The sequence below is a fragment of the Sorex fumeus genome, unplaced genomic scaffold (assembly GCF_029834395.1).
Source record: "Sorex fumeus unplaced genomic scaffold, SorFum_2.1 ptg000013l, whole genome shotgun sequence".
Lineage (NCBI taxonomy): Eukaryota > Metazoa > Chordata > Mammalia > Eulipotyphla > Soricidae > Sorex > Sorex fumeus.
In genome coordinates, this window is record NW_026606070.1 from 12,575,978 (window position 1) to 12,602,879 (window position 26,902).

At 40.1% G+C, this 26,902-nt stretch overlaps 1 protein-coding gene across 4 annotated transcripts in view; it reads right to left on the minus strand.

Moving 5' to 3' along the window:
* The window catches only part of USO1 (USO1 vesicle transport factor), an 82,945-nt gene that overhangs the window by 39,064 nt on the left and 16,979 nt on the right, over positions 1–26,902 (minus strand). For 2 of the 4 annotated variants that reach the window (XM_056111113.1, XM_056111112.1), the window contains exons 2-9: positions 21,178–21,264; positions 21,026–21,090; positions 18,272–18,348; positions 18,107–18,145; positions 11,141–11,241; positions 10,293–10,395; positions 10,083–10,138; positions 7,290–7,410 (exon numbers count right to left, since the gene is read on the minus strand). In XM_056111113.1, the coding sequence (XP_055967088.1) occupies positions 7,290–7,410; positions 10,083–10,138; positions 10,293–10,395; positions 11,141–11,241; positions 18,107–18,145; positions 18,272–18,348; positions 21,026–21,090; positions 21,178–21,264 (649 nt within the window). The remainder of the gene's footprint in view (positions 1–7,289; positions 7,411–10,082; positions 10,139–10,292; positions 10,396–11,140; positions 11,242–18,106; positions 18,146–18,271; positions 18,349–21,025; positions 21,091–21,177; positions 21,265–26,902) is intronic. The other 2 variants (XM_056111115.1, XM_056111114.1) reach the window with 1 other exon arrangement.

A 26,902-nucleotide genomic window follows, 5' to 3' on the forward strand; every position in this document is an offset into this window, starting at 1 on the left:
TCTCTATTATAATTCACAGAGACAGGAATTTATGAATGCCCTACTTGCTTCTGTACTTTGACAGGCATGGAAAACAACAGATGTACATGTAGCAGAGATCACTATTAAATATTTGTTGAATGAATCATTCACACCTTTTTGTTATGTTTTGGTCATACCTGGGAATGCTCAGTGCTTACCCCTGGCTGTGCGCAATAACACGCCTGGCAGTTCTGGGGGGACCCCGTGTGGCAGGAATCAAACTGGGGTCAGCCTTGGACAAGGCAAGTGCCTTAACTATCTCTCTGGTCCTGAATAGTTCACATCTTACGTACCTCTAGAAACCACTTGACGTTGTTGTCTATTTCTTCAAATTTCTATTCACTTTCTAAAACACAGCTGTTTCACTGTTTTCTTGACCAATTCCTGACCATTCTGCAGACTATGTTCAGAGTTCCGGGTTACCATCCTTTTTCCTTTCCTCTGCCTTCAACACCCTTCTCTCACCAGAGCAGTAGTACACACTGCAGCTTCCCCAGCTAAAGCCCCCAACAGAGCTCCGCTCTACCAAGCGAAGTTTAATCAGTTTCCTCAGCAAAGCCTCTGACTGATGCTGAATGCTGAGAGCTGAAGAGTCCTCGATGCATTCATGCCTTTAATCCTGCTAGTTGATTTGTATGCTTTCAAGAATCATTTGCTTAAAAAAAAGGCTAATTTTTGAAGATTATCTAAATTTCTAGAAAAACCGAACAACTGGGCGAGAGAGATAGGACAGCATGTAGAGTGATTGCCTTGCACATGTCCAACCCTGGGTCAATCCCTGGCAACCTATGTGGTCCCCAAGCATGCCAAAAGTAATTCCTGAGTGCACAGTCCAGCCCAACGACCCGCCAACAAACAAAAACCAAACAACAGAATTCTCATATCCTTTCTCTCTTCTAGTTTGCTCTATTATTACCATCTAGTATTAGTATGGTATTTATTAAAACAATGATTAAAATATTAATATATTAATATATTTTTGTAATATATGTAAACACTCCATAGTTTACACTGGGGTTCACTCTGGTCTGTACCATTACAGTATCATGCAGAAGTTTTTTTTTCTATAATACCATTTAAAAAACCCACATGCATCAGTTTCTTGATCTGTAATATGGAAATAATTTATTTTCATACTTTCATAGAAGACAAGAAGCTTGTCATATACTATTACAACTGTTTAACAAAAGCTCACAAAAACTCAAAAATACTCAAAAATCGCTATGCAAAAAATCATCCATTATATTTACAGTTCTCCAAATAACTTATGATTCCCAGATAGCACTGTAGTACTGTCCTCCCGTTGTTCATCGATTTGCTCGAGCGGGCACCAGTCGTCTCACAACAAATTGTGAGACTTGTTGTTACTGTTTTTGGCATACTGAATATGTCAGGGGTAGCTTGCCAGGGTTTGCCGTGTGGGGGAGATATTCTCCGTAGTTTGCCGGGCTCTCTAAGAGGGGCGGAGGAATCAAACCTGGGTAAGCCTCGTGCAAGGCAAACGCCTTACCCGCTGTGCTATTGCTCCAGCCCATGATTCCCAGGTAAAAAGTGAAAAGACAAGCAAGTAGGTAATTTCAATACATTCAAGCAAAAGAAGAAATTGCCTTCAAAAGTCAGAGTTATAACCTAAGGACTATCCTTTCTCTTTTTTTCCTCTCAAAGTTCTGTGTGTTCTACTTCACCATTTCATCCCTTTTCCTCCCTAACTCTGAATTCCTGTCCTTTTTCACTCTAAGTTTTCTCTTTTCCGCATATCATATAGTCCTGATCAATGTATGCTGACCTTCCAGAACGGCCTGTTTCATTTAAAAATATGCATTTATGGTTCCTCCGTATCCTTTCAAGGTGATAACTTTTATTGCTGAATAACAGACACTGGATGTACCACAGTTTATTCTATTACCTACTAAAAGGCATCTTGGTTGCTTCCAATTTTGGTAATCATGAATAAAGCTGAAAAAACCTTTAATATACAGTTTTTCTGTGAATATAAGATATTTAATACTTAATTGCATAATACCAAGCAGCATTATTGTTGAATAATAGAATGTGAAAAAGTTAAAAACCTTTGTGTATTTGCCCAACTATTTTTCCAAATGGTCGTGCATTTACATTTCTACCAGCAGCAAGTGGATAGTTCTGCATCATGAAGTTCAACATCCTTGCCTTTTGGTGGCTTTGTTGTTCTAGGTTTTCACCATTCTCTAAGTGTACAGTAATAACTCGCTGTTCTAATGTGTATGTCTCTAGTGATATATACTGAGCAACCTTCCATAAGCTATTGCCATCTCTGTACTTTTTAAGAGAGATACTGGTTTAAATCTTTCATTAGGTTTTTTGTTCACTTACAAAGTCAGTACCAGTTTTTTTTCTTTCATGGATCAGGCTTTTGCTTTTAGTGCAAAAGCAATTAACAAAAAAACAAAAGAACGTATCTAAGGGTAATTTCACATATTTACCAACCTGTTTGCACTGATTATTAATTACCTCTCACATGAATTGCCAAATAGAAGCATGGCAATAGAGTCAAGCAGTTTTGTTCCTGTTTTATACTCAAGAAAACAAGTTAGTAAGAACCAGTACTGTTAAGTATAGGTAATCTAAACAATAAGGAAAGTACCTATAAAAAAAAAAACCTAGAATAAGATCCTGCATATCATTTAAAGAAAACAAGATGCAAGATGCAGGGTATGAGGTGTGCAAGAAAATTGATTAAAAAAAAAATTCCAATTAGCAGACAATACTCAAAGAAAAAGTTCTGATCCAACTTGAAAAATACAAAAGTTTATATATTTTAGGGAAGGGGCAGGTCCTAAGGACTCTGGTGGAGGGAAAGGGGCCTTCTAGACTCGGGTTTGGTGGTAGAATAATGAACCTGCTAACAACAGTCTGTATATCATGATTCCTCACTAAAAATGGGGAAAACTTTTGAAAAGTACATCTATTAAAACTTTTCTACATGTTATTGTTAGTAGTTGTTTATTAAGGGGAAGGCATATCTGGCCATGCTGAGGGGTTGCTCCTGATGGTGCCTAGGGGACCATGCAGCGCTAGGAACTGAACCCTGGTCTCTTGCATGTTTTGCTCAGCCCACTGAGTATTCTCTCTGGCACTGATTGAGTATTTTTGGAGTGCCAGGACCAGACTCAGGACCTTATATATGGGAACAAGTGCTGCACCACTGAGCTACTTCCTCAGCCCTGAGTTTTATTACATTTAACTGAAAATGCCTGTGGTGTACCTTTATATATTTTAAAGTCAGTCTTACATCCTCAGAGTAGAGGATTTCTTACCTCTTAGTGTTGAATCATGTGGGTCCTCATCCCTTGAGCAAAAACCTCTGTAAGTATCTCTCATGCAGAGTCATAGGTCTCATTAAATAAGGTCTGCCAGGAGGATCATTTAAAGGCTCTGGAGAAAACAGAATGTTTAAAGCCCTCACTGTAACTGGCAGGCTTCTTTTCCAGTTGGCTAAGCATTTTTTAACAGGGGACTCACCCCACAGAGCTTGTAGGGAGTTGTGGTGCAGATTTCTCCAGGGCAACCAGAGCTTTACCAGGCTGTGCTTGGTGGAGTGGGCAGGGGAAAAAGGAGGAATGATGCTGAAGATCAAACTGAGAGACTGGCCTACGCTATGACTATCTCCCTGACTCCATGATGTGAACTCAGAGCCTTGAGGTTCCTATCAGTTTTAAACAACTACTGGAATTTGTCTTAGCAACCCTGAAAGTTTGTAAGCTACTGTTACAAAGCCTTAAAATTCTGTTTTTTCTTGGTCGCCTCTAAGAAATGTACACCTATGGGCTATGGAGGAGGCTCAGTAGTTATAGTACATGCACTACATATGTGACACCTGTGTTTGATCCCTGACACCGGGGAAAAATTTCCTCCAAAAAACACACTTCTGTTGATATCTTGGTTTTTATGTTCTTCCATTTTATTGACTCTTACCCTATGACTCTGGCCTTCAACTTAATTCCTTATCATCAGGTTTAAAAATAGACCAACACCTTCCAATTCAATGGCAGATGCACTTCTTTTTCTATGTTAAAAGCCAATTCCTATGTCCACTATGGATTCCATTCCGCCCTTCTTTTTCAGGTATTACACACCACTAATTTGCTAAAGTAATAGGAAAATAGTAAAAATGAATAAAAATATTGGGGCCAGAGCGACAGCAGATAGAGCATTTGCCTTGCACATAACTGACCTGGGTTCAATCCCTGGAACCTGATATGGTCCCCGGAGCCTGTCAGGAGTGACCCCTGAGCAAAGAGCCAAGAGTAAGCCCTAAGCATTGCTGGGTGTAGCTCAAAAACAAACAAAAAAACCAACCAATCAAAAAAACAACAATAACAGAAATGTAACTGTATGATGCCTATATTATTTTATTAAAAAGAATTTTATTGCAATGCCAGAGATCAAACCCAAAGAAATAAAAATTTCGTTAAAAATTATGAAAGATCACTGACATAAAAGACCTAAATAAACTAAGAGATAGCAACCCTCAGTTCACTGATATAAAAGTTAACATGGTAAGTATCATTCTCTTAAATTTACAGACTCAATACAAAATGTCAACAGAGGTTTTTCTTAGAACTTGACCAGCAAACAAATTTGATTTTAAATGAAAGAACAAAAGAAAAAGATTTGTTAAGACATTACTGAAGATGGTTAAGGTAAAAGATTTTTTTAAGATACAGAAAGACTTAGGAAGCTTTTTTAGTAAAAGAGGTTTTCGTGTAGATCCAGACCAGCATTTCCCAAAGTGGTGCATGTGGCATCCAGAGAGGGTGCTGGAATGATTGGGGTTGCAGGGAGGCGAACCTTTGAAGCCAGGTGGAAGTGTGAGCGGGGTACTGTCAAGTTTTCTAGTGGAATCTAGGCTTTCTGAAGAGGGGGAAGAAGGCCAAATAAGTACGAGAATCTCTGGGCTGCCAAACAGACTAACAAAGGAAAGAATTCAGAAGATACCTTCATACATATATAAATATCATTATAATTAAAGTCTCATTGAGATACCATCTCCTACCCATCACACTGGCAAGCAAGAGCTAACAGGGATGGGAGGAAACTAACTAGGAACACTGCTAATGGACGCATGGTGCCTGAGGCCACGTAAGAGAGATGACTGGCAATATCAGTTAAAGATAAAAAAAAAGTGACTCTATTTGTATAGGTACATGAATTTCACACAAGTAAACACATACAGATACTTACTACAACAGCTTATATTAGCAAAATAGGTATGCTCCAATAATCAACCCAGAATAAGAATAGTGCATAACATATTCATACGAAAGAATATCTAACATTTTATATGACAGAATATATAGCATTTTATACTTTTTAGTGTCACAGCTGGCAGTGCTCAGGGGACCATATGTGGTGCTGGAGCTCAGATCCAGGTAGGCTAGTGCATAAAAAGAGCCTTATTCTCTGTGGTCTGATTTTTCCAGCACAAATATATAGTATTTTAAATGAATAGAGTAACGTGTTACTAACAGGAGATAAACAGAATGTTGAGTGGAAACAGCAAGCTGTAGAACTATATTCAGAATAATATTCCTTGTCTAGGTTGGCAGCATATAATAGTATGCTTATATACTGATTTTAAAACTTCATTTTATTTCTTAAAAAAAATCAAAAACACGTGACAAATATGTAAGCTTTTAGTTCACTGAACAGTGCAAGATTTTGTTGTTCGCTTTTCTATTATTTTCTTCATATTTCAAATTCTCTCCTGCCGTTCCTAAAATCTTGGGGTGAGTTTTCTAATTGCATTTTCTCATCTCTAACTCACTCCCCCCGAAACTGCAATTTGAATTCTATGGTGCCCCTGGACGCAACGGCTACCCCCAAGATCACCAGTAGCTCCATGTTCTAAATCTCACACACATTTCTGGCCTCCTCTTCTCTGATATATGAGCGACTTTCAAGACAGCAACTGCATTCCCCATTTCCTCCTAAAAATACCATGGTTCTCTTCTCATTCAGTTTGGATCTTCTCAACCTCTTTTTGTTTTTTGGGCCACACCCAGTAGCTCTTGGGCGACCCGGATCATGGACCTGCATGTTCAGCTTTTTAAGGTGCGTCTTACTAATTCCTGCTCTCCCACTATCCCTAACTGCGAGCACAGCTGAGGCTCTGTTCGAGCACTTCTCAGTCTCAGTCTGCACTTACCCTTGGTTACTCGAGGGCTCATCTTTCTTGTGTATCTACTTTGAGTGATTCCCTCTAGTCTGAAGACTGCCATCATCAGCATGGCCTTCTTCTCCATATTCATATGTCCAACTGTCAACTCTACTTTACTTGCTAGTCCTAATTCAATGTACTTAAGTAGAACTCCTTTTTCTCCTCACACTCAGATAATAGGTTTTTATTAAAAACAACTAAAACAAAATGTTGAGTTAAAGAAAGTCTTTGGAGCAATTAAGAGTGCTTAGCAGACTACAACTGAAGAGAAAATTAGTATCTAGAGAGGCAAATGCGCATTCAAAGTATCTTTTGTTTATAAGCACATTCTTTTTCTTTTCTTTCTATTTTTTTTTGGGGGGGATCACACCACCAAGGGATAACAGTTCCTGGAACCCACCAGGATCCCTGAGGATGGAGCCAGGAATAAGCCCTGAGCAGCTGGGTGTGGTCCCCAAATCTAAAACCAACTAACCAAACAAAAAAACAAACAAACAATACATACAGGTGAAGAGAATTAATGGAATAGAAAACAAATAAGAAGGCATAACCCAGAAAAAAATCCCAGAATGACAAATATATGAAAAGACAGAAAACAAAATAAATGAGTACTAAATCAGCTGACAGAAAACTGAATCTGAGCTTGAAAGGAGAGAGAAAAAGTGGTAGAGACAAAGTAAAAGATTTTCTAGAAATGATGAAAAACACCAATCCATATTCCAAAAGTCTCAGGAGTTACAAATGGGAAAGGGATTAAAAAAAAAAAAGAAAGCCACATTCAACACACTAGAATAAAAGAAAGAATCAAGAGTCCGTATCTCCCTCCAGCGGCATTCCTTCAAGTTAACAATACATTAAGCACAATGTCGTTTAACTTGTTTACACTTGCAGAACAGTATCTGGCTGCATCCTGGTCCACGGACTGACAGGTATAACCAAAGAGATAGATCAGTGGTTTTCAATTTTTCTACACCTTCAGACTGGCAGAAGTATGTGAACTGGCAGCTGAAGTCCATCGATTTAATAGGAACAAAAGGAATCTCTTTAAGTCAGTGGTTTCATACTGTACCTCCGTCACTGTTCCCCTCCTCGGTGATAATGTCCAGTAGTCTCTCAAAAGCATTTTCAAAAGCCACAATTTTCTGGATTGCTCCATTGCTTCTCGTTAGTGCCTGCAGTAGCAAGACACCCTTTGGGAAAGGGAAGATAATGTTTAGTGGAATTTAACTTTTATACGATGTTACTAATAGTTACTGTAAAAACAAAACAAAACAATTAAAGAAATGACAAAACTAAGTCTTGGACTCAGTAAAAATTATGGTGGCTCTCAGAACAAACAAACAAATGAAAAAACAAACAAATAGCAGGTGAGAGAGGGTTTTGAAAGAAGTCAAACGAAGGCAGGCAGTTCTATTGGTGGGTCTGGGGCTGATTACACATATGAAGGCATACTAACCCACAACTTTGCATACTATAAATCAGTGAATTTTAAAAACACACTGATTTGATTTGTTTTGGGGGTTACAGCTGGCGATGCTCAGAGGTTACTCCTGGCTCTGTACTCAGAAATTACTCCTGGTGCTGCTCAGTGAACTATATGGGATGCCAGGGATCGAACCCTGGTTGGTTGCGTGTAAGGCAAATGCCCTACCTGCTCTACTACCAGTCTGGCCCCCCCAAAATACAGAACTTTAGAAGTGGCATAAAATTTACAAGACCAAGTCTTTCTTTATAATTAGAGAAAACAATAAACGAGAAATGAAGGAGCTGGAGTACAGTGGGTAGAGTTTTTGCCTTGCACATGACCAAATGGGTTAAAATCCCCGGAATTTCATAAGGTTCCTCAATCCTGGCATGAATGATTTCTGAGCACAGAGTCAGGAGTAAGTCCTGAGTACCGTGAGATGTGGCCCCCAAACAAACAAACAAAAAAACAAAAGAAAGAACTGAGAAATTAAGCATTTTACTTTCCTCAAGTGATCTATCAAAGGGATAGAGCCTATAGGAGAATCCATGCCTACCAATTCCTAATTCAGTTGTCTTTTCACTGTATAATATAGATGTACAGCAATTTTTTAATATTCATCAATCTCTAGCTTTCAGTATTGCCTGAGAGTTGAATATGACTACATCTGTCCAAAGAATGTCACTGTATACGTTTTACAACAGAATAAATAACAAATTGTGAAATATATACTATAAATCAACAAACCCCGTCACATTTTGGCAGACAACGTTCAGATATAACCTCCCCAAAGTTGAAAAACATTCTCACGCACTTTTGTTTATTTCACTGTCAAATGACAGGTACCTCAGGAAAGGTCCAATAATACCCTGATGTCAGAGGTAGCAAAGAGTTTATGGAAAAAAAATAAGGGAATTCTGTGCATACATATGTGTACAGAGATATATGCACACGCACATGTAAACTTAGGCATGTGTACTCATACTCAAGTACATAATGGTGAAATTTCAGTGTTTGTGATTTCATTTCTTCTTCTTTTTTTTTTTTTTTTTGCTTTTTGGATCACACCCAGCAATGCACAGGTGTTACTCCAGGTTCTGCACTCAAGAATTACTCCTAGTGGTGCTCAGGGGACCATATGGGATGCTGGGAATCGAATCCGGGTCGGCCACATACAAGGCAAATGCCCTACTCACTGTGCTATCACTTCAGCACCATTTTTACTTTTGGGGGATAGGGGGCTATTTCTTGGCAAACTGGACACTAGCTAAATTTGAGGGCCTGAGAATATAGTGCTGCTCGGGCTTTGGTGCCAGGGAACACTTAGGCTACTCAGCAATGCTCAGGATGCTTAGGGGGCCACACCCCATGGTGCTTGGGGGCCCCTGCAATTGTACATGGTGAACTGGTGAACTTGGGGAGACCAAGTCATGCTGATAATTAAAGTGGGTTTGGCAGTGTGCAAGGCAACTTATTAAAATTTAGGGTAAGCTGTGCATAACATAAAAAGTTTCAAGGAATTAAAAAAAATCACACTGATATAAAATATTTAATCATACATGCATAAATGAAAACAATTCAGAATGGGCAACGGCAATAAATGCAGAGCTTTTATTCCCGGGGGGGAACCGGGGACATTTGTTGTGAAACACTATATGACTGAAGTCCACGGACTGGTGAGAACACAAATATTTTGTGGACCACTATGGAAGAAATAAAAATCATTAGGGCTGGAGCGATAGCACAGCGGGTAGGGCGTTCGCCTTACAAGCAGCCAACATGGCTGACCCGAGTTCGATTCCTCCGCCCCTCTCGGAGAGCCTGGCAAGCTACCGAGAGTATCTCGCCCGCACGGCAGAGCCTGGCAAGCTACACGTGACGTATTCGATATGCCAGACACAGTAACAACAAAGTCTCCAATGGAGACGTTACTGGGCCCGCTCGAGCAAATCGAGCAAATTTACAAGAAGAATATTCTCTTAATAACATTTATATATGGTTATTCTTAAAAGTATTGGTACATGGTCCAGGCATAACAATGTTAAGCACCAACATGAAATTTCTGTGGACTGGCAGCTGAAAACCACTGGTCTAAAAGATTGACCATTACTCCAAATTTAACTTTTAATGTTTAAGTTAAAACAAAGATTTGGTGTTTGCCTTGTACATGGCCGACCCAGGTTTTATCCCCGGCATCCCATAGGGTCCCCCAAGCACTGCCAGGAGTAATTCCTGAGTGCAGAGCCAGAAGTAACCCCTGAGCATTGCTGGGTGTCACCCAAAAAACAAAATAGGAAACAACCAAAAATCCAACCAACCAACCAACCAAACGAACAAAATTTCATTTACAAAGAGAAAGATATGTATTTATAGACTTACTTATCAAATTTAACTTACATCATTACGTATAACTTCCCTGGAATCTGCTAATAAGTCCATCAGTCTTGAAACACCTAGAACACACAACCATGAAACAGTAGCAGACCAAAAGTACAAATAGAAAATCAAATTATCAACCTTTTATTATCACATCATTTAAATTCCCCCTTTTAGGAAATACTGCTCACTTTTCAATTAAAAAAAAAAGACATAAGATAAATCACTTACCCATAGGACTGACCAAAATAATCTGCTGGACTTGAGGTCCCAGCTGTTTCAAAAGAGAAGTAAGAAGCTTCACAGCAGGCCAGCGGACATGGAAATCAAATTCCTATAACAGAAAGAATTTGAAATATTCAATAGCTAAAATTTATATTTTCGAGGACATTTTAATTCAACTAATAGTATACCAAAAACTAAAAGCACATGCATGTAAACACACACACACACACACACACACACACACACACACACACACACACACACACACCCATGATAATTTGCTAAGCTTTTAAAAAGTAATTAAAAAAACAGGCTTTTTCCATTCTGGAGAAGCCCAGGTTCTCTCTTGAACGCATATTTTTCTCTCTTTCCCCTCGCATTTCTCTAAATTTAATCATTAAAAAGAAAAGTTAATGTGAACAGATCAAATTCATTTTATTGTTGACTGAATAAAACAGTATTGCAACAACAGAAATAAGGAACAGGTTGTTTAACAAGTCTACAGTTCTTAAAACATGTATTAACATCTTATAATGATACAACAAATTTCACTGGTATAAAAAGATGCTGCTTTGGGGTTGGAGAGAGTAAAGCGGGTAAGGAACTTGCCTTGAATGACCCGGGTTCAATTCTCTGAGAATTGCCAGGAGTGAATCCTGAGTGCAATGCCAGGAGTAAATACTGAGCATTGCCAGGTGTGACCACCCCCTTCCCTTAAAAAAAAAAAAATATATATATATATATATTTCCTACAAACAGATAATAAAAAAAACCCCAAAACGCAACAAAAGCAGCTTATTAATATGACAAGTAGCAAGGGTTGTTTTTTCTTTTTCCATTTTTTTAAAAATTACCTCCAACAGAGATAACAGGAGCGTGACATTTTCTGGCAGCTTAATGAAAATTTCTGTGAACTGGCTTCCTAAATCCTCATTCTGTCTTGTGGAATTTTCTTCTGTAATAAAGGTGATAACATGTTAAAGTATCTTTTATGTTGAAGGCATTAAGTAGAAATGATAATTTCCTCAGAATAGCGTAGCTGGTTGTGACATCACAATTACATCCTAACGCTGTATCTTTAAAATAGCTTTCAATGTTATTTACATGCATTTTTCCTCTTTAAATACTCAAATGTCAAATGCAGTATTTAAAGAAAAGTCACTTATATTTTCACATTATTTAAAGGACACTTGGGTCTAACTTATTTGAGCATGAGGGAACTTTGGGGGTGATGGACACATTCTATCTCAAGTGATTACACCAATGTTTACACATTTGTTGAAATGCAGATTATACTGCATCAAAGAGCAGATCTGACTGTTAAATCAGTCCTCATAACCCTTAGATCCTTCAGGGCTGGAGAGATGGATCCAAGGACTGGAGCGCATGCCTTAGAGGCAGGAGGCCCTCAGTATCCTCTCTGGCACCTCAGGGTGTGGCGCTGGAGGACCCTGAGGGCTGCTGGAGTGGCCCTGGTCACCCCCAGCCAGCACCTCAGGATATGAACAGCCTGAAATCACTGGGCTGAGCATCGAAGTCCCAGCCTGGCTGGCTGAGTAATGCCAGGAGTGGTCCAGTCCCCTTCTGGGTGTTGCCTGAAAGGCCTTCATGACACCTCCCACCCCTGCCCCAGGAAGCCCTTCTGTCTTGGAAACAATATTGAATTATAGTACTATGTTAAGTAATTTATTACACAATTAAGCAAACTGCAGACTCATCAAAGTGTATTTTTAAAAAACAATCTCTAAATATAGCCTCTGAAGGTATTTGTCAATGAAATTCGAATTTGACATTTCATTTCGCCAATCACTCGCTCATTCATTGGCCTGGTTTGGACTCGGGGGGCTATGCCGAGTGGTACGCATCTGCCACTTCTGGTTCGAGGCTGGGGTAGTTCCAGGTGCTGCGGAAGAGCCTGGATACAAAGCCTATGCATCAGGCCGCGGAGTTCTCCCCCTGGCTTGCTCAACTCTGCTTTAAAGGTTTTCTTTTTGTCTTTAGGACTTAAAAGTCTACAAACTGTTGGCTATTTTAATGTATTTTATTTTTTTAAATATGCAAAGAACTACTAAAAACTAAACAATTGACCATGCAAATTATCATTTACAATCTGCTTATAGATGCTACTTAAGGGTGGTAAGTATTCTATGTCCCCCCTCCCATTTACATGCATTGAGCTATTGTATTTCAACTGACCTTTCAAGTGAGGTTACCATGTAAGGAACTGAATAAACCTTTAAGCTCTTCAGTGGAAGTCTGTGCTGTACATACACATCTGACAGTGGCAAATTAATACAAGACTTAATGTCAAGAGCTTGAATGAGATCACAAAGGAAAATTCGAACAGAGAAGAAATCTCTACCCCAAGACATTTCAATGGCAAGAGGTTGGGGTGATGGTGAAAGAAATAGCAAACAAGAGAAAGAAAAAACAGCCCATTGACAAGGAAAGAAAATCAGGAGACTAGTCTGAGAAACAAGTGAAGAAAGCGTTTAAAAGGAGTGATTGACAACCAGTACTGACAGTGCTCTCCTTGGACCTGGCATGCTCAGGACAGAGGCACAGCCAACACAGCTAGAGACCATTGCTTCTACGTGCAGAGACATGGTGAGGAGATGAAGCAGTTAAATACTTTCATAAAAAAGGAAAAAAGTGTAACAAATGGTCACAAACTGTGCTTGGTTCCCTTTTTTTGGGGGGTAGGGAGGCTTGGAGAGGGCGGGGAGGTACCTGGGATCTCACACAAGTAAAGCAGGTGCTCTGCATCCTGAACTACACCCCTGCCTTTAAAAAGATAGATATAACCCCTATTCATCTATTCTGCTGCCACAGAATTTTAGGCAGATAGTCTAATTATATAAAGTTGCAGTCTCCTCATCTGCAAAATGCAGACATTTTTCACAACAGATTTTCTTTGAAGATTCAAAATAAGCAAAGCATCCAGGCCAGTACTCAGTAAGTAAGTGCTCAAAAGAGTAAGCTTATCTCTAAAACAGAACCTGGCAATCGAGAAACTAACGATACTTCTATTACAGGGGTGGCCTCCTGATAACATTTTTGGATGTTGGGCAGTATCCATCACTGACCTTTACAAGATGCCAGTTTTAGGGCCAAGGCAATGGTTCAAAAGGCTGGAACGTAACACTTTGCCTATGGGAACCCCAGATTCAAAACCTAGCACTGCAAGCTCCACCAGGCATCCAGAAATGGCCCCAAGACAACAGGTTGCGTGGCTCCCACTATAACTTCAACAAAGGATGTTTCACTCCTCTAAATCCCCTCAGTGTTGGCAACCAAGAATGCCTCTAGACATTGCCAAATGGATAATCAAGAAATGTGCTTTCATACCATGGTCAAGCAAGAGCACTTGTATTTCTTTTACATTTCCTTTCAGAGCCAGACTGAACCTAGGACCATACACATGCAAAGCAAGAGCACTGCTGCTGAACTTCATCCCCAGACTATCACCAAACAAACCTATGTTTTGAAGTATTTCCTTGTGAGTTCAAAAACTAGTTATATTTTGGGGCCAGAGCAATAAAATAGTGGATAAGGCATTTGCCTTGCATGCAGCTGACCTGGGTTTGAGCCTTGACGTACAATATAGTCCCCTGAGGACCACCAGCAGTGATTCCTGAGTGCAGAGCCAGGAGTAACCCATAAGCACTGCCAGGTATGGCTCAAAAAGCAAAACAAACAAACAAACAAAAACCCAAAACAACAATAACAAAAAAACACACACTACCAAAAACTAGTTACATATATGACAAGACATGATAAAGAATGCTGTCAGAAAACTGGCCAGAATATAGTAATCAGATCTCTATGTAGTACTTGGGGAAGTTGGGGGGAGGAGGGAGAGGCGGGAGGAGAATGTACCATGATGTCTGGCTTCCAATTCCTTATCTTGAGAAAGAGAAGTCCCACCCACTCACTGATTGCTATGAAGATCAAGTAAGGTAATGGACATGAGGCCAGAGATGTAGCTCAATGGCAGAGATCAGGCCTCGCATGTGCGAGGGCCTGAATTTGGTCCCCGGCATTACAAAACAGCAATACAAAAACACACTACTTAACTGTCCCTCTCTTAGGCCCATGCTACAAAACAGCAATAACAACAACAAAAGGATACAAACAGTAAAATGGAAAGCTATATGCAAATATGAAGAAATAATAATAATACAAACTACAGATACAGAACAAGAAAACAGCTGATTATCAAGTGAGATAAGGCATAATGTTGGGTATCATTTTAGATTTTAAACAAGAGGTTCAAATGTCAGAAAATGTTATGTTTTCTGCAGTGATAAATTAGTTATTTTGTGATAGTTATTTTGTTAGATTTCTGTTAGATACATATTTTTTTATATACCATTTTAAGCCTCCTTTCGGTAACAATATTTCCATCTAAATTTACTAAAATTAGATCTCAGGAAAAACAGTAAAACAAAATAAAATTGAATTAATTATAAGTAAACAAATTTCAATGTTAAAAGTAAACAGAACTTGAATAGACCACCAGAATGAAGAAAGACAAAATTGATTAAGCTCCATGAATTATTATAAAAATGTCAAAAGTCAAACATTATTGTACATGCATCATTTTAAAGGGACAATATCAACATATAAGCATTATCTGAACTGGAAAAATTTCCAGTTCCTACAAACATAGATAAAATGTTTGTGTATATATACATATATATATGTATATACATATAATTTTGGGAGGTTTTATTGGAGGGGTCACACCCAGTGGTGTTCAGGACTTATTCTTAACTCTGCACTCAGGGATCACCCCTGGTAGGGATTGAGAGACCACAGGGGATGCTGGGGATCAAACCCAGGTCAGAGGCATGCAAGGCAAGCGCCCTACCCCATATTGTTCTTAATAAGTGAACTGCTTAAAAATAATTTTCCAGGAAAAGAAATGACAATTTGAATAAATGTCCTACAAGAGAAAAACCTTTAATTTTGTTAAAGGATTCACTAGGACATTTTGGTATTCTGGCCTTCTGTTTTTAGCAGCCATAGAAATAAGAGCAGATTACCAACTATTCCTCTAATTAAAATTCTAATTAAAGAATTTTTACGCAGTAAAACAAATGTAAAAAAAAAAAAAAGAATGGGCTTTTTTTCAACCAGTCAGAAATATCACTTGACAGTGTCCTTTTATAGTATCAGTAATTGAACCTAAAAGCATCATGCATATACAAATGCAAGGTTTTACCTTCGGTATCACCTGAAAAGGTAGACAAAATAAACAAAAAGTAGGCAAAAGTTTCTTTTGTAGCAATGCTCGCTCACAATAAATACACAATATAATCTTTTGGAAGGAGAAACTTTCACGTTAACTCAATACCTTAAATATCCTAAAAGGGATACAGCTACATATTCAAAACACAAAGCAAATTTAGCAGTAAAGGGTTAGAAAATGTTGTCAAGGAGGGGCAATTCTCCTCTCTACTCCCTTTTTGTCCCTTCTGGCTAATCTTCAGTCATTTTCTCCAGTCCAAATATGCTTAAGATTTCTTTTCAGTGATGCCTTAGCAAGTTGTTAATCTCTGCTCTGAAGAAAATCTTTAAAATCTCTGCAAACTCTTGGAGGTAGTACTTCACTTTAAAAACTCTGCTGTATCACTAGCTGTTGGACTTAAGATAAAAAAACCAACTTTCTGTGAAGTTCCCTGTATTTGTGGGTTTAAGCTTTTTAATCCAAGTATTCAAAAATAATACTTTGGATAGAACAGAGTAATATTTATTAGAAAATTGCTCTTTTGAAGAGTCATTTTTTTCTAACATGATTTAGTTTGGCTCGAAGGTGCCAGAGTTGAAACCCTGGGTCTCATAGCTGTGGTATCCACCACTGAACTACCACGCTATCCACTGGTTCTCACCTGTCTCCAAGTACTTTGCCTCTGGGGTTTCAAATAGAAACTTAAACTTGGTTTTAAAACTTTACTTATCCTAAGAAAGTCAATTTTTTAAAAATTAAGTATTTAAGCAATATTTTTCAGTTCTATTCCATATTAATACTTTCCCTCTCTACTTCTTAAAGAGAATTCTTAGTAACATAATAAACTCATTTTAGACTTCTTTAGTGATCCTCTCTCCTCCCTCTCTTCCTTCCTCCCTCAGCTAAGTGTTAACATATGGTCTTACTTAATTCTCAAGATAACTCCGTGAAGTTAAAAAAAAAAAAAGCTAATTTCCTGTTCTACTGTGTACACCTAATTTTCTCAACTGAGAAATAACTACAAAACATATGTCTCTTTCTCCTCCAATACGTTCCTGTGTATATTATATTTAAATACTCTCCATGACTGACAGCCTCTTTTCCCTTGAATTTCAAATTATGTTTACTAAAGATTTTCAATCTTGAGAAATGGATGAAGTTAAACAGTAAGATAGGAATCAGAGCAATAAAAAGTGAAGAAAAAGAATTACTTAAGTCTAAGAACCATGACTCTTTAATATAATATAGTTTCAAATATTCCCCTTACTGGCACTCTGTGAGGTAAAATACTTACATATATTTTTGCCCTTTATTTCTTTATGATTTATCTCAGTATTTTGAAAGAGCTGAAATTTTCCATCTAAATTAGACTGACAAAATACGCAAAAATGTGGGCTGGAGATCTGACTCCATGTTGAATGACTGCCCTGCTATGGGTGAAGTTCAATCAGGAATAAAGGAGGAGAAGGGGAAGAGATGAGTACAAAAATATAATACATCTGATCATATGATTGCCTCGACAACCACGACCCACTTTCGGTCAACATAACAGCCAATCCAATGTGAGGAATTCTGCCTTCCTAGCTATGAGAAATATTATCAACGAATATAAGGTTTATGAACGCTACTGAAGATATTATAGGCAGTTAAAGTTATCTTACATGCTGACAATAAAACAGTGCATTTCCTTATTTTATTTATGCAAGTAATTTGAAACCAAAAAAAAGGGAAAGAAAGATGTATCAATGAAATGTGTGAATTTCAAATTGGTTTATATTATTTCATACAAGATTTAATGTAAATATCTTCTTAAAATCTAATAAATTGTTGTTCTTTATAAATCATGTTAAGAGCTCGAGTTTTTGAAATCTTTTTTGGTTTTTTTTTTTTTTTTTTTTGGTTTTTGGGTCACACCTGGCTATGCTCAGAGGTTACTCCTGGCTCTGCACTCAGAAATTACTCCTGGCAGTGCTCAGGAGACCATATGGGATGCCAAGGATTGAACCCAAGTTGACTGCATGCAAGGCAAGCATCCTACCAGCTGAACTATCACCCAACCCCAAAAGTTTAAGTATTTATTATGGGGAAAAAGGTTCTTCAACTTCATAAAGTAATTTGGTTCTTAATTACAAAATAAATTAATCCCAGAATTACCAATATTCATAGTACCCAACTAAAATCAAGTAAGGAGGGACTTTTGTTTTGTTTTGGAGTCACACCCTGCGGTGCTCAGGTTTTACTCCTGGCTCTGTGCTCCGGGATCACTCCTTGTGGACTCAGGGAGTTGAACCCGTGTCAGATGTGCAAGACTGACCGTGCAAGTGCCCTACCCACAGTACTACCACCCCAGAAAATTTTTTTAAAAGGGAAAAACCTAATCCCATCTTCCAGTCCCATAAAAAAGCAACCATCTTAAAGATACTTTTTATGGAGCTAAGCTGATGTCTTTCCTTCCTTTTATTCCCCTAGTTTTATATTTTTGGGTGGCCACGCCCGGCGGTGCTTGGGGGCCGCTCCCGGTGGTGCTCAGGGAACCATGCAGAGCCAGGGAGCAAACCTGGGACTCCTGCATGCAAAACGTACTCACCAGCTCTCTGAGCTAGCTCCCCGGCCCTGTCTTTCCTTTCTTGATTAAAGAAAAGAGAAAAAGAACTTATAAATAATACTGAAAAATATACTCAACTGTGAAACCAGTAACACTGACATAACTCAGTTAATTTTGTGGACAGAAAACACAGTGAAAGAAACTTACCTACTTCTTCTTCTTCTTCATTAGATATTATATTATATAATGTATCCAAAGCATAACCTATTATTTCAGAATCGGCACTAGAAAAGAGAAATGATTATCCTTATAAGCTGCTAATTAAATTCAAGCGGTTATAATTGTATGTTTTTGTTTGTCTGTTTTTTACTTTTGGGGGCCATGTCAGGTGTTCAGGGCATACTCCGAGCTATGCACTCAGAAATCACTCTTGGCTTAACTTAGGGGACATGTGGGGTATTAGGGGATCAAACCCAATCAGCCATGTACAAGGTCAGCATCCTCCTCTTTGTATTATATCTCTCTAGCCCCCTGTTATCATATTTACACGGGTATTTAGTAAGACTAAATTATAGAATTGTATAGAATTCTAATTCTTTTTCTAAAAATCTTCTCTAAGAAAATATGAGTGCAAATCATAAAAAAATGTTTAATGATTTATTTATAATAGTGAACACTGAGGAGCAATATAACCCTCCAAAGTAAAACAAAATTAAGGAGCCAAGGAGATAAAGAGCTGGAGTGCATAATTTCCATGCGGAACCCTGGGTATAATTCCTGGAACTGCAGGATCACCCAGCACCACTCCCCAAGCCAGGAGAGTCCTCCAGCACCACCGGGTATGGCGACAAAACAAAAAAAGGAGTAGGAGAAATGCACTTTCATAGTAACAATAAAAAAAAATATATTTTTGAAGAACATGTTTAATGATATGGCAATTGAAGCCCACTTGAAAATGGCAACAGGGAAAACAATGTATAAAATGATCTCATATGTATATGAAAAAATACATATACATCCATATATAACTATATACAGTAACAAAAACTTAAACACATTCAGAAAACAGATCCAACAATTTTAAAGTCAGCAAAGTAATATTTACATTTATATACATGTTTTACAATATGTACGTTAAGGTTATATAACAAGAATACAGAGTTTTTTCCCTTCTCTGCACTTATTTTACAAGAAAATCGAGGATTAAGTATAATATTTTAATCACTGACAGATTCTGTGAAATGGCGTCTACAGCGAAAACAAGTTTAAAGATGTAGTGAATCTGAACTGATCAGGTATGATGACAAAAGCAGAGATAAAGGATGAAAGGGATCCCAAATCCAAGTTACACTCAAACAAAGAGAGTGTCCTGTGAGTCACAGGAACCACACTGGCACCAACATGGCCCCCTGAACTCTGAGTACAGAGCCTAGAGTTAAGTCCCAAGTACCACTGGGTGTGGCCTTAAACATCTGTTTTTGAGAAATTTTGAAGATCATCTTTACAGACATTAAAAAAGTAAGAACAGAAGAAACCTTCAGAAACATATGGGGTATTTAAGAAAATCCCACAACCAACGGCATGTAGAACCAAGGAAGACTGACTCTTTCTCCATTAACAAGAAGCAGTATCCCTTCTAGTCCTCTAAGACCAACAATCTACCTAGCTAGAACTAGGCATGAAAAAGAAATAAGAGGTATACAACTAGAAAATAGAAAGAAGCATTTGTCTCACATGAAGCTGACCCAGGTTCAATCCCTGGCACCCCATACGGTACCCTAAGCTCTGCTAGGAGTGATCCCTGAGCTTAAAGCCAGAAATAAGCCCTGAACACCTTTGAGTGTGACCTGGAAAAAGAAAAGAGTAAGTGTGTGGGGCATAGATCTCCAAGCCTGCTCAGATTGGGACTGGGGCCTCCTCCACCCAGATCCCCCATCTTCTAGTATGTAGACGTTACACCCACCAACTGCCCCTGGCGCCGTGTAATCCCATCAATGGCCAAGACGCAGAGACTATAAAAACCCTGTATCCGGAAGCATCTTATCATCTAGTTTTTACTCTGGAGAACCTGGCAGGCTACCAATAGTATCCTGCCCACATGGCAGAGTCTGGTAAACTCCCCGTGGTGTATTCAATATGCCAAAAACCAGTAACAATTATGGGTTTCATTCTCCTGACCCTGAAAGAGCCTTGAATGTGGCACTTTTTAAAATCTCAGGGCTAGGATGAAGGAGACGTTACTGGGGCCTGCTCGAAGCAATCGATGAACATCAGGAAGACAGTGATACAGTGATTCAGAGATGATATGATCTTATATAAAGAAAACCCTGAGCAGTTTACTTAAAATCTATCAAAACTAATGAGGTCACCAGCAAAGTTGCTAGATATAGCTCAATCACCCTAATACAGTTTATTTCTCTAATAAAAACAAGTGTGGATAACTAATATAGTAGTGTATGTACCATGGAATAGTATACCAGCAGTGTTTTTGCATCTTTTCCTAAACATGGCACTGCTGACCTTATTTCCCTCCTGCAACTCTGTCATACTGGTTGGTGCACTAGTCTTGTGCCACAGCTCCATATTTACATGATTTCCACCTGTGGTCTCTTTGGAATATCCTGAGGGCCATGGCTCCCAGCTGAGAATGCTCCACTGGAGCATATCTATGGGAACATCAAAACACCCATTCGTCTAAACCGAAAAATCCTAAGACTTTAATTAGCAACTATTTTATTCTATTCTTATAGATTGGAAAGTGCTCAACTTCTGAAGATTGACATAATTTCTGCTGTGATGTTTAGTAAAATGATTCCTACCCAGTATGCAATAAATGTCAATTGAAATGACAACTAAAAATAAAACTTAATAGCCATAATAGTCATCAATCTGGAATAGTGATTCTAAAACAAATTAATAAAAATTTCAAGGAAAATTAGGCAAATTATTAAAGAAACTTACCGATCTGTTTGTAAGACATGGATAAGATGTTCCATAGCTTGAATACCCACTTCCAAGCGGTATTTCTGCATGTGAAAAAGTAAAATGTTATTAAAGAAACATTAACCTAACAGCCAATTTAATAAACTTGAGAAGGACCAAGAGTTCCAGACCTTAGACAGTGACTTAAGAGCACGCACAGCATTCCTTCTATCATCCAGCAAAGTGGACGAAGCTACTCTGTCACAAAGCTTTTGAATCTGTTGAGGAAAGAAATGAAATAGCATTAGCAAAATAAAAAAAAAAAAAGAACAAAGTTCACAACCTCTAATTTTGGGGGAAAAAAAAACAAGTCAATAAATGGGGTGTTTTGGAAATGGGTTTTTTTTTTTTTAACTTCTTGGTTCCACCTGGCAATGCTCAGGGGTTACTCCTGGCTCTGCACTCAGGAATTACCTCTGGCAGTGTTCAGGGGACCATATGAGATGCTGGGGATCAAACTCAGGTCAGCCGCAAGCAAGGCAAGTGCCTTACCTACTGGACTATTGCTCTGGCCACGGAAACTTTTTTTTAAATCACAAATCCTAAGTAATTATTTCAGCAATATTATAATCCTGTTGCAGATTTAAAAAAAATTTTTTTAACAGACTGGAAAGATGGAAATGTTGAAGAAGTTAAGTAAAGTCACATAAATTAAGGTATTAAGAAAAAACATCAGCAGAAGCAGAAGCAGAGCTTTTAAACAAGTCTATTAGAAAAAAAGAATATATTCCTAAGATGGTAAATATACCAAAAATATAACTGGTGACATCACAGCCACCTTAACATTTCCACTGGGCATTTCTATCTTAACATACCCACTATATCTAAACAAAAGTAGGACTGTATGTGAAAATTTAAAGTTGCCTCAAAATCTGTAAGAATATTACCATCAACATTTAAAACAATTTCAAGAATTAAACCTCAAACTAAATTTTAAGCTAAATCTTGAAGATATTTACAAAAGAAAATCTGGAAATAGCTTAATTGTCCACTAGTAAAGAAAAACTAAATTATTCTTTGACCACTATTAAAAAAAAAATCAGGGGTCAGAGTGATAATACATAAGGTAGGTTGTTTGCCTTGCAAGCAACAGACTAGATTCAATCCTCATACGGTTTCTGAAGCATCACCCACAGTGATCCCTGAGGAGCACAGAGCCAGGAGTGAGCCCTGAGCACCACGGGGTGTGGCCAAAAACAATCAACTGAAATGGCATGAAAACACTAATTTTAAAGCAGTGGGGAAAACAAAGTTATGATGTAAAACTACATGTAAATTATTCTACACTTCCCCTCCAAGCCCCCCACCCCGCCCAAATAAAAGTACCAAATACTGTATGCAAAACTTGAAGTAAAAAAGAAATTGAGGGACCAGAGCCATAGTACAGTGGGGAGGCCTTGAATGTAGCTGACTGGGGTTTGATCCTTGGCATCCCATAATGTTCTCTGAGCATCAATGCAGAGTCAGGAATAACCCCTGAGCTGAGTGTGGCCCAATACTCCCCCCACCCCCACCCCCACTCCACTAAAAAAAGAAAAAAATAAGAGCCTGGAATGATAGTACCGCAGGTAAGGCATTTGTCTTGCACGCAGCCAATTCAGGTTCAATCCCCAGCACCCGATATGTACCCCTAAGCAGCACCAGGAATAATTCACTGAGCTCAGAGCCAGGAGTAAGCCCTGAGCACAGCCAGGTGTGGCCCAAATAAAACGAAAGGAAAAAAAGAAAGAAGAATTTGAGGGGTGGTAGATAGAACAGTGGATAAGGTGTATGCCTTGCTCATGGTCGACCTGGGTTGATCCCTGGCACCCCACATGGTCCCCTATATCTGCCGGAGTGGTCCCTGAGGACAGAACCAAGAGCAAGTGTGGTCCAAACACTCCTGCCGCCGCCACTGTTTCACTCCCCAGCACATGCTCCCCCAAGCACTTCCAGGAGTGACACAAAGCACTCAGTTTTGGGAATAATCCCAAGTATGGCCAGGTGTCACCCAAACCCCCTCCAAAAAAAAAAAAAAGACACTTAAGAAAATCATTGTAGAAAGAGAAGGACAACATGGAGGGCGGGACCCACAGATCCCGAAGGAAAAAAAGAGAAAAACAGATTCCAAAAAGAGCCGAGATCATCGGGAAGCCCCAGATGGGGTAGGTACCGCATCCCGCCTCCCCCAGATGGGACCCCGGTGACCAGAAGCCTCAACAACCACAGCTCGAGTATGCGGGAACTAGGACTTTTCCTCAAAACATCTCTCTACATACAAAGTGATCCATATATACAAAGTAAACTACCCAACGCTTCTCTCTGAAAATCGTAGTTAAGTTTGGAGCACGGCCACAGCCCCAGAAACACAAGGACTTAATGCAGAACCCAGCAGCTTGGAGCAGAAAAGTGAACGGGCTATGCGTTAATCCAGGTCATCATGACTGTCCAGAGGGGAAAGGGTGTTGCCCCATTCGCCCTCTCCTCTCTGGAAAGAAAGATGGCGGCCACATGGGAGCCTTGTGGACAGCAGGCATGAGCCGGGGGAGTGGTGGTGACTAAAGCCTCATGGGAAGGGGGGCGTTCTGGTCCGTCCTTCACACCCTACCGAGGTCACCAGTTGCCCCCCACGAGCAGCTCTCCAGCACGGCCACAGCCCCAGAAGCACAAGGACTTAATGCAGAACCCAGCAGCTTGGAGCAGAAAAGTGAAAGGACTATGCGTTAAACCGGGCCATCAAGTCTGCCAAAGAGGAAAGGGGGTTGCCCCATTCGCCTTCTCTTCTCTGGAAAGAATGATGGCGGCCGTATGGGAGCCTTGTGGACAGCAGGTATGAGCCGGGGGTGTGGGGGCGACTAAAACCTCATGGGAAGGGGGGCGTTCCGGTCCGTCCTTCACGCCCTACCGAGGTCACCAGTTGCCCCCCGCGAGCGGCTCTCCAGCACGGCCACGGCCCCAGAAGCACAAGGACTTAATGCAGAACCCGGCAGCTTGGAGCAGAAAAGTGAATGGACTATGCGTTAATCCAGGCCATCATGTCTGCCTGGAGGGGAAAGGGTGTTGGTCCCTTCCACCCTCCTCCCTCTGGAAAGAAAGATGGCGGCCACATGGGAGCCTTGTGGACAGCAGGTATGAGCCGGGGCTGTGGGGGCAACTAAAACCTCATGGGAAGGGGGGCGTTCCGGTCCGTCCTTCACGCCCTACCGAGGTCACCAGTTGCCCCCCACGAGCGGTTCCCCAGCACGGCCACGGCCCCAGAAGCACAAGGATTTAATGCAGAACCCGGCAGCTTGGAGCAGAAAAGTGAATGGACTATGCGTTAATCCAGGCCATCAAGTCTGCCGGAGGAGAAAGGGTGTTGCCCCATTCGCCCTCTCTTCTCTGGAAAGAAAGATGGCGGCTGCATGGGAGCCTTGTGGACAGCAGGTATGGGCCGGGGGAGTGGGGGCGACTAAAACCTCATGGGAAGGGGGGCGTTTCTGTCCGTCCTTCACGCCCTACCGAGGTCACCAGTTGCCCCCCACGAGCGGCTCTCCAGCACGGCCACAGCCCCAAAAGCACAAGGACTTAATGCAGAACCCAACAGCTTGGAGCAGAAGAGTGAAAGGACTATGCGTTAATCCAGGCCATCATGTCTGCCCGGAGGGGAGAGGGTGTTGGTCCCTTCCGCCCTCCTCCCTCTGGAAAGAAAGATGGCGGCCACATGGGAGCCTTGTGGACAGCGGGTATGAGCCGGGGGTGTGGGGGCGACTAAAGCCTCATGGGAAGGGGGGCGTTCCGGTCCGTCCTTCGCGCCCTACTGAGGCCACCAGTTGCCCCCTGCGAGCGGCTCTCCAGCACGGCCACGGCCCCAGAAGCACAAGGACTTAATGCAGAACCCGGCAGCTTGGAGCAGAAAAGTGAATGGACTATGCGTTAATCCAGGCCATCAGGTCTGTCCAGAGGGGAAAGGGTGTTGCCCCAGTCGCCTTCTCCTCTCTGGAAAGAAAGATGGCGGCCGCATGGTAGCCTTGTGGACAGCAGGTATGAGCCGGGGGAGTGGGGGCGACTAAAACCTCATGGGAAGGGGGGCGTTTCGGTCCGCCCTTCACGCCCTACCGAGGCCACCAGTTGCCCCCCACTAGCGGCTCTCCAGCACGGCCACGTCTCCAGTGCACAGAAACCAATTTCTTAACTATCTGACTTTCAGTAGAAATACTTCCAGGGTCAATAAGTAAAATAGCAGAAATTCAAAACAACATTTAATTCTTGAACCCAGCTGTAGAAAGCAAATCACTTCACAATGCTTTTTCAGCATGTCTGATTTGGGGGGGGGGGGGTAAACTCTAAATAATAGTGGTGAATCTTTTATTGAAACAATGAATCTAATCAAAGCAGATAGAGTGTTAACTAGATTTCATCTGCCCCACAGGGACTGGGAGGGGTGGGGGGGTGGGGTTTTATTGGGGTTCTTCATGGTAAAAAATGAGTTTTGGTAAAGGGAAATGTGTTTGAAATTTGCATGACTGAGACCTAAACCTGAAAGCTTTGTAACCTTTCCCACGGTGATTCAATAAAGAAAAAAAAAAAAAGGTTAAAAAAAAAATAAAAAAAAATAAAAGAAACTGAAAAGAACACACACACACAAAAAAAAAAAAGAAAATCATTGTACTCTGGACCTTTGTCATTTTCACAATTACTAATTTATAATTCAGATTTTAATAACAGTATTTACTGATGCTATAAAGATATTTTGACCTATCAAACTTCTACACTGTACATAACTGAATTAATGATGTCTAAATATAGTATTTTTCCAACTAATGTTCTGCAAATTTCTAGTGTCCCAGAAAATATTAATAGACTTGCAATGATCACAGACCAGTACTAAATGCAAGGTTGTACAAAGTTAAGTAGGCTATCTGTACTGCAAGATTCTTAAGATAGTTGGCTGTGCTGCTTGCACTCTGTCCAACAGCAGATGCAATATGATAACCTAGCCGAACTTTATTTTTTGTCTTTTATTCATTCTAACTGCTCACATTTAGAAATGATTCCTACCTTAAATTGTGTTTACTCTCAGAATTAGACTGCTTTTCCAAAATGGAAGCAATACAACTTTCCCTTTATTGAGTAACTGGTTGATATTGTTCTACTATATTTTTTTAACATTGAAAAAAAAACTATGTAGTCTCCTACCCCAGGGTAGTTTATAGCAGACAGAATGGGACACGGGTAGGCATTTCCTAGACCTAGTGCTCAAGTACCAGTCCTAGATCTGGGAATCCCATTTCCCTTGGAGTAGTTAGTCCCCAGATTCTACAGGACTTGAGCTTCAGGCTCACATTTGGCTAGCTTATAGAAACTTGAGCCAAGATATGAACATCTATGTCTGGACACTCTTTCCTCGTCCAGTATTGAATGTCTCTGATGTAAATTTGGAGGGAGTTGATCTCAATCCCAGCGTTTGAGGGATGATTCCTTTTTACTTTCAGTCCTATTTTATGCTTGAAACATGCTAATATCTGAACCTTATTAATTTTCATAAGAACCTTGGAATTTAAGGGCTTAATAGTCCAGTGGAGAGGGCTCTTGCCTTGTACGTGGCCCACATGGGTTTGATAACTTACACCCTATAGTGTAAATTATCCTGAGCCCCAGCAAGAGTGATCCCTGAGTGCAGGGCCAGGAACCAGCCCTGCTGGGAGTGGCCCCAAAACTCCAACCACCCTGCCAGGAAAAACATCTCAATCATTACTATGATAAGTGCAAGTTAAAATAACAGTTTTTCTTCTTCAACAATACTGGACATGTGCCAGACCCAGGTTTGACCTCTGACTCCCCACATGGCCTCCAACCATTGCCAGGGATAGCGCAGGAGGCTCCTGGGCACGAAGC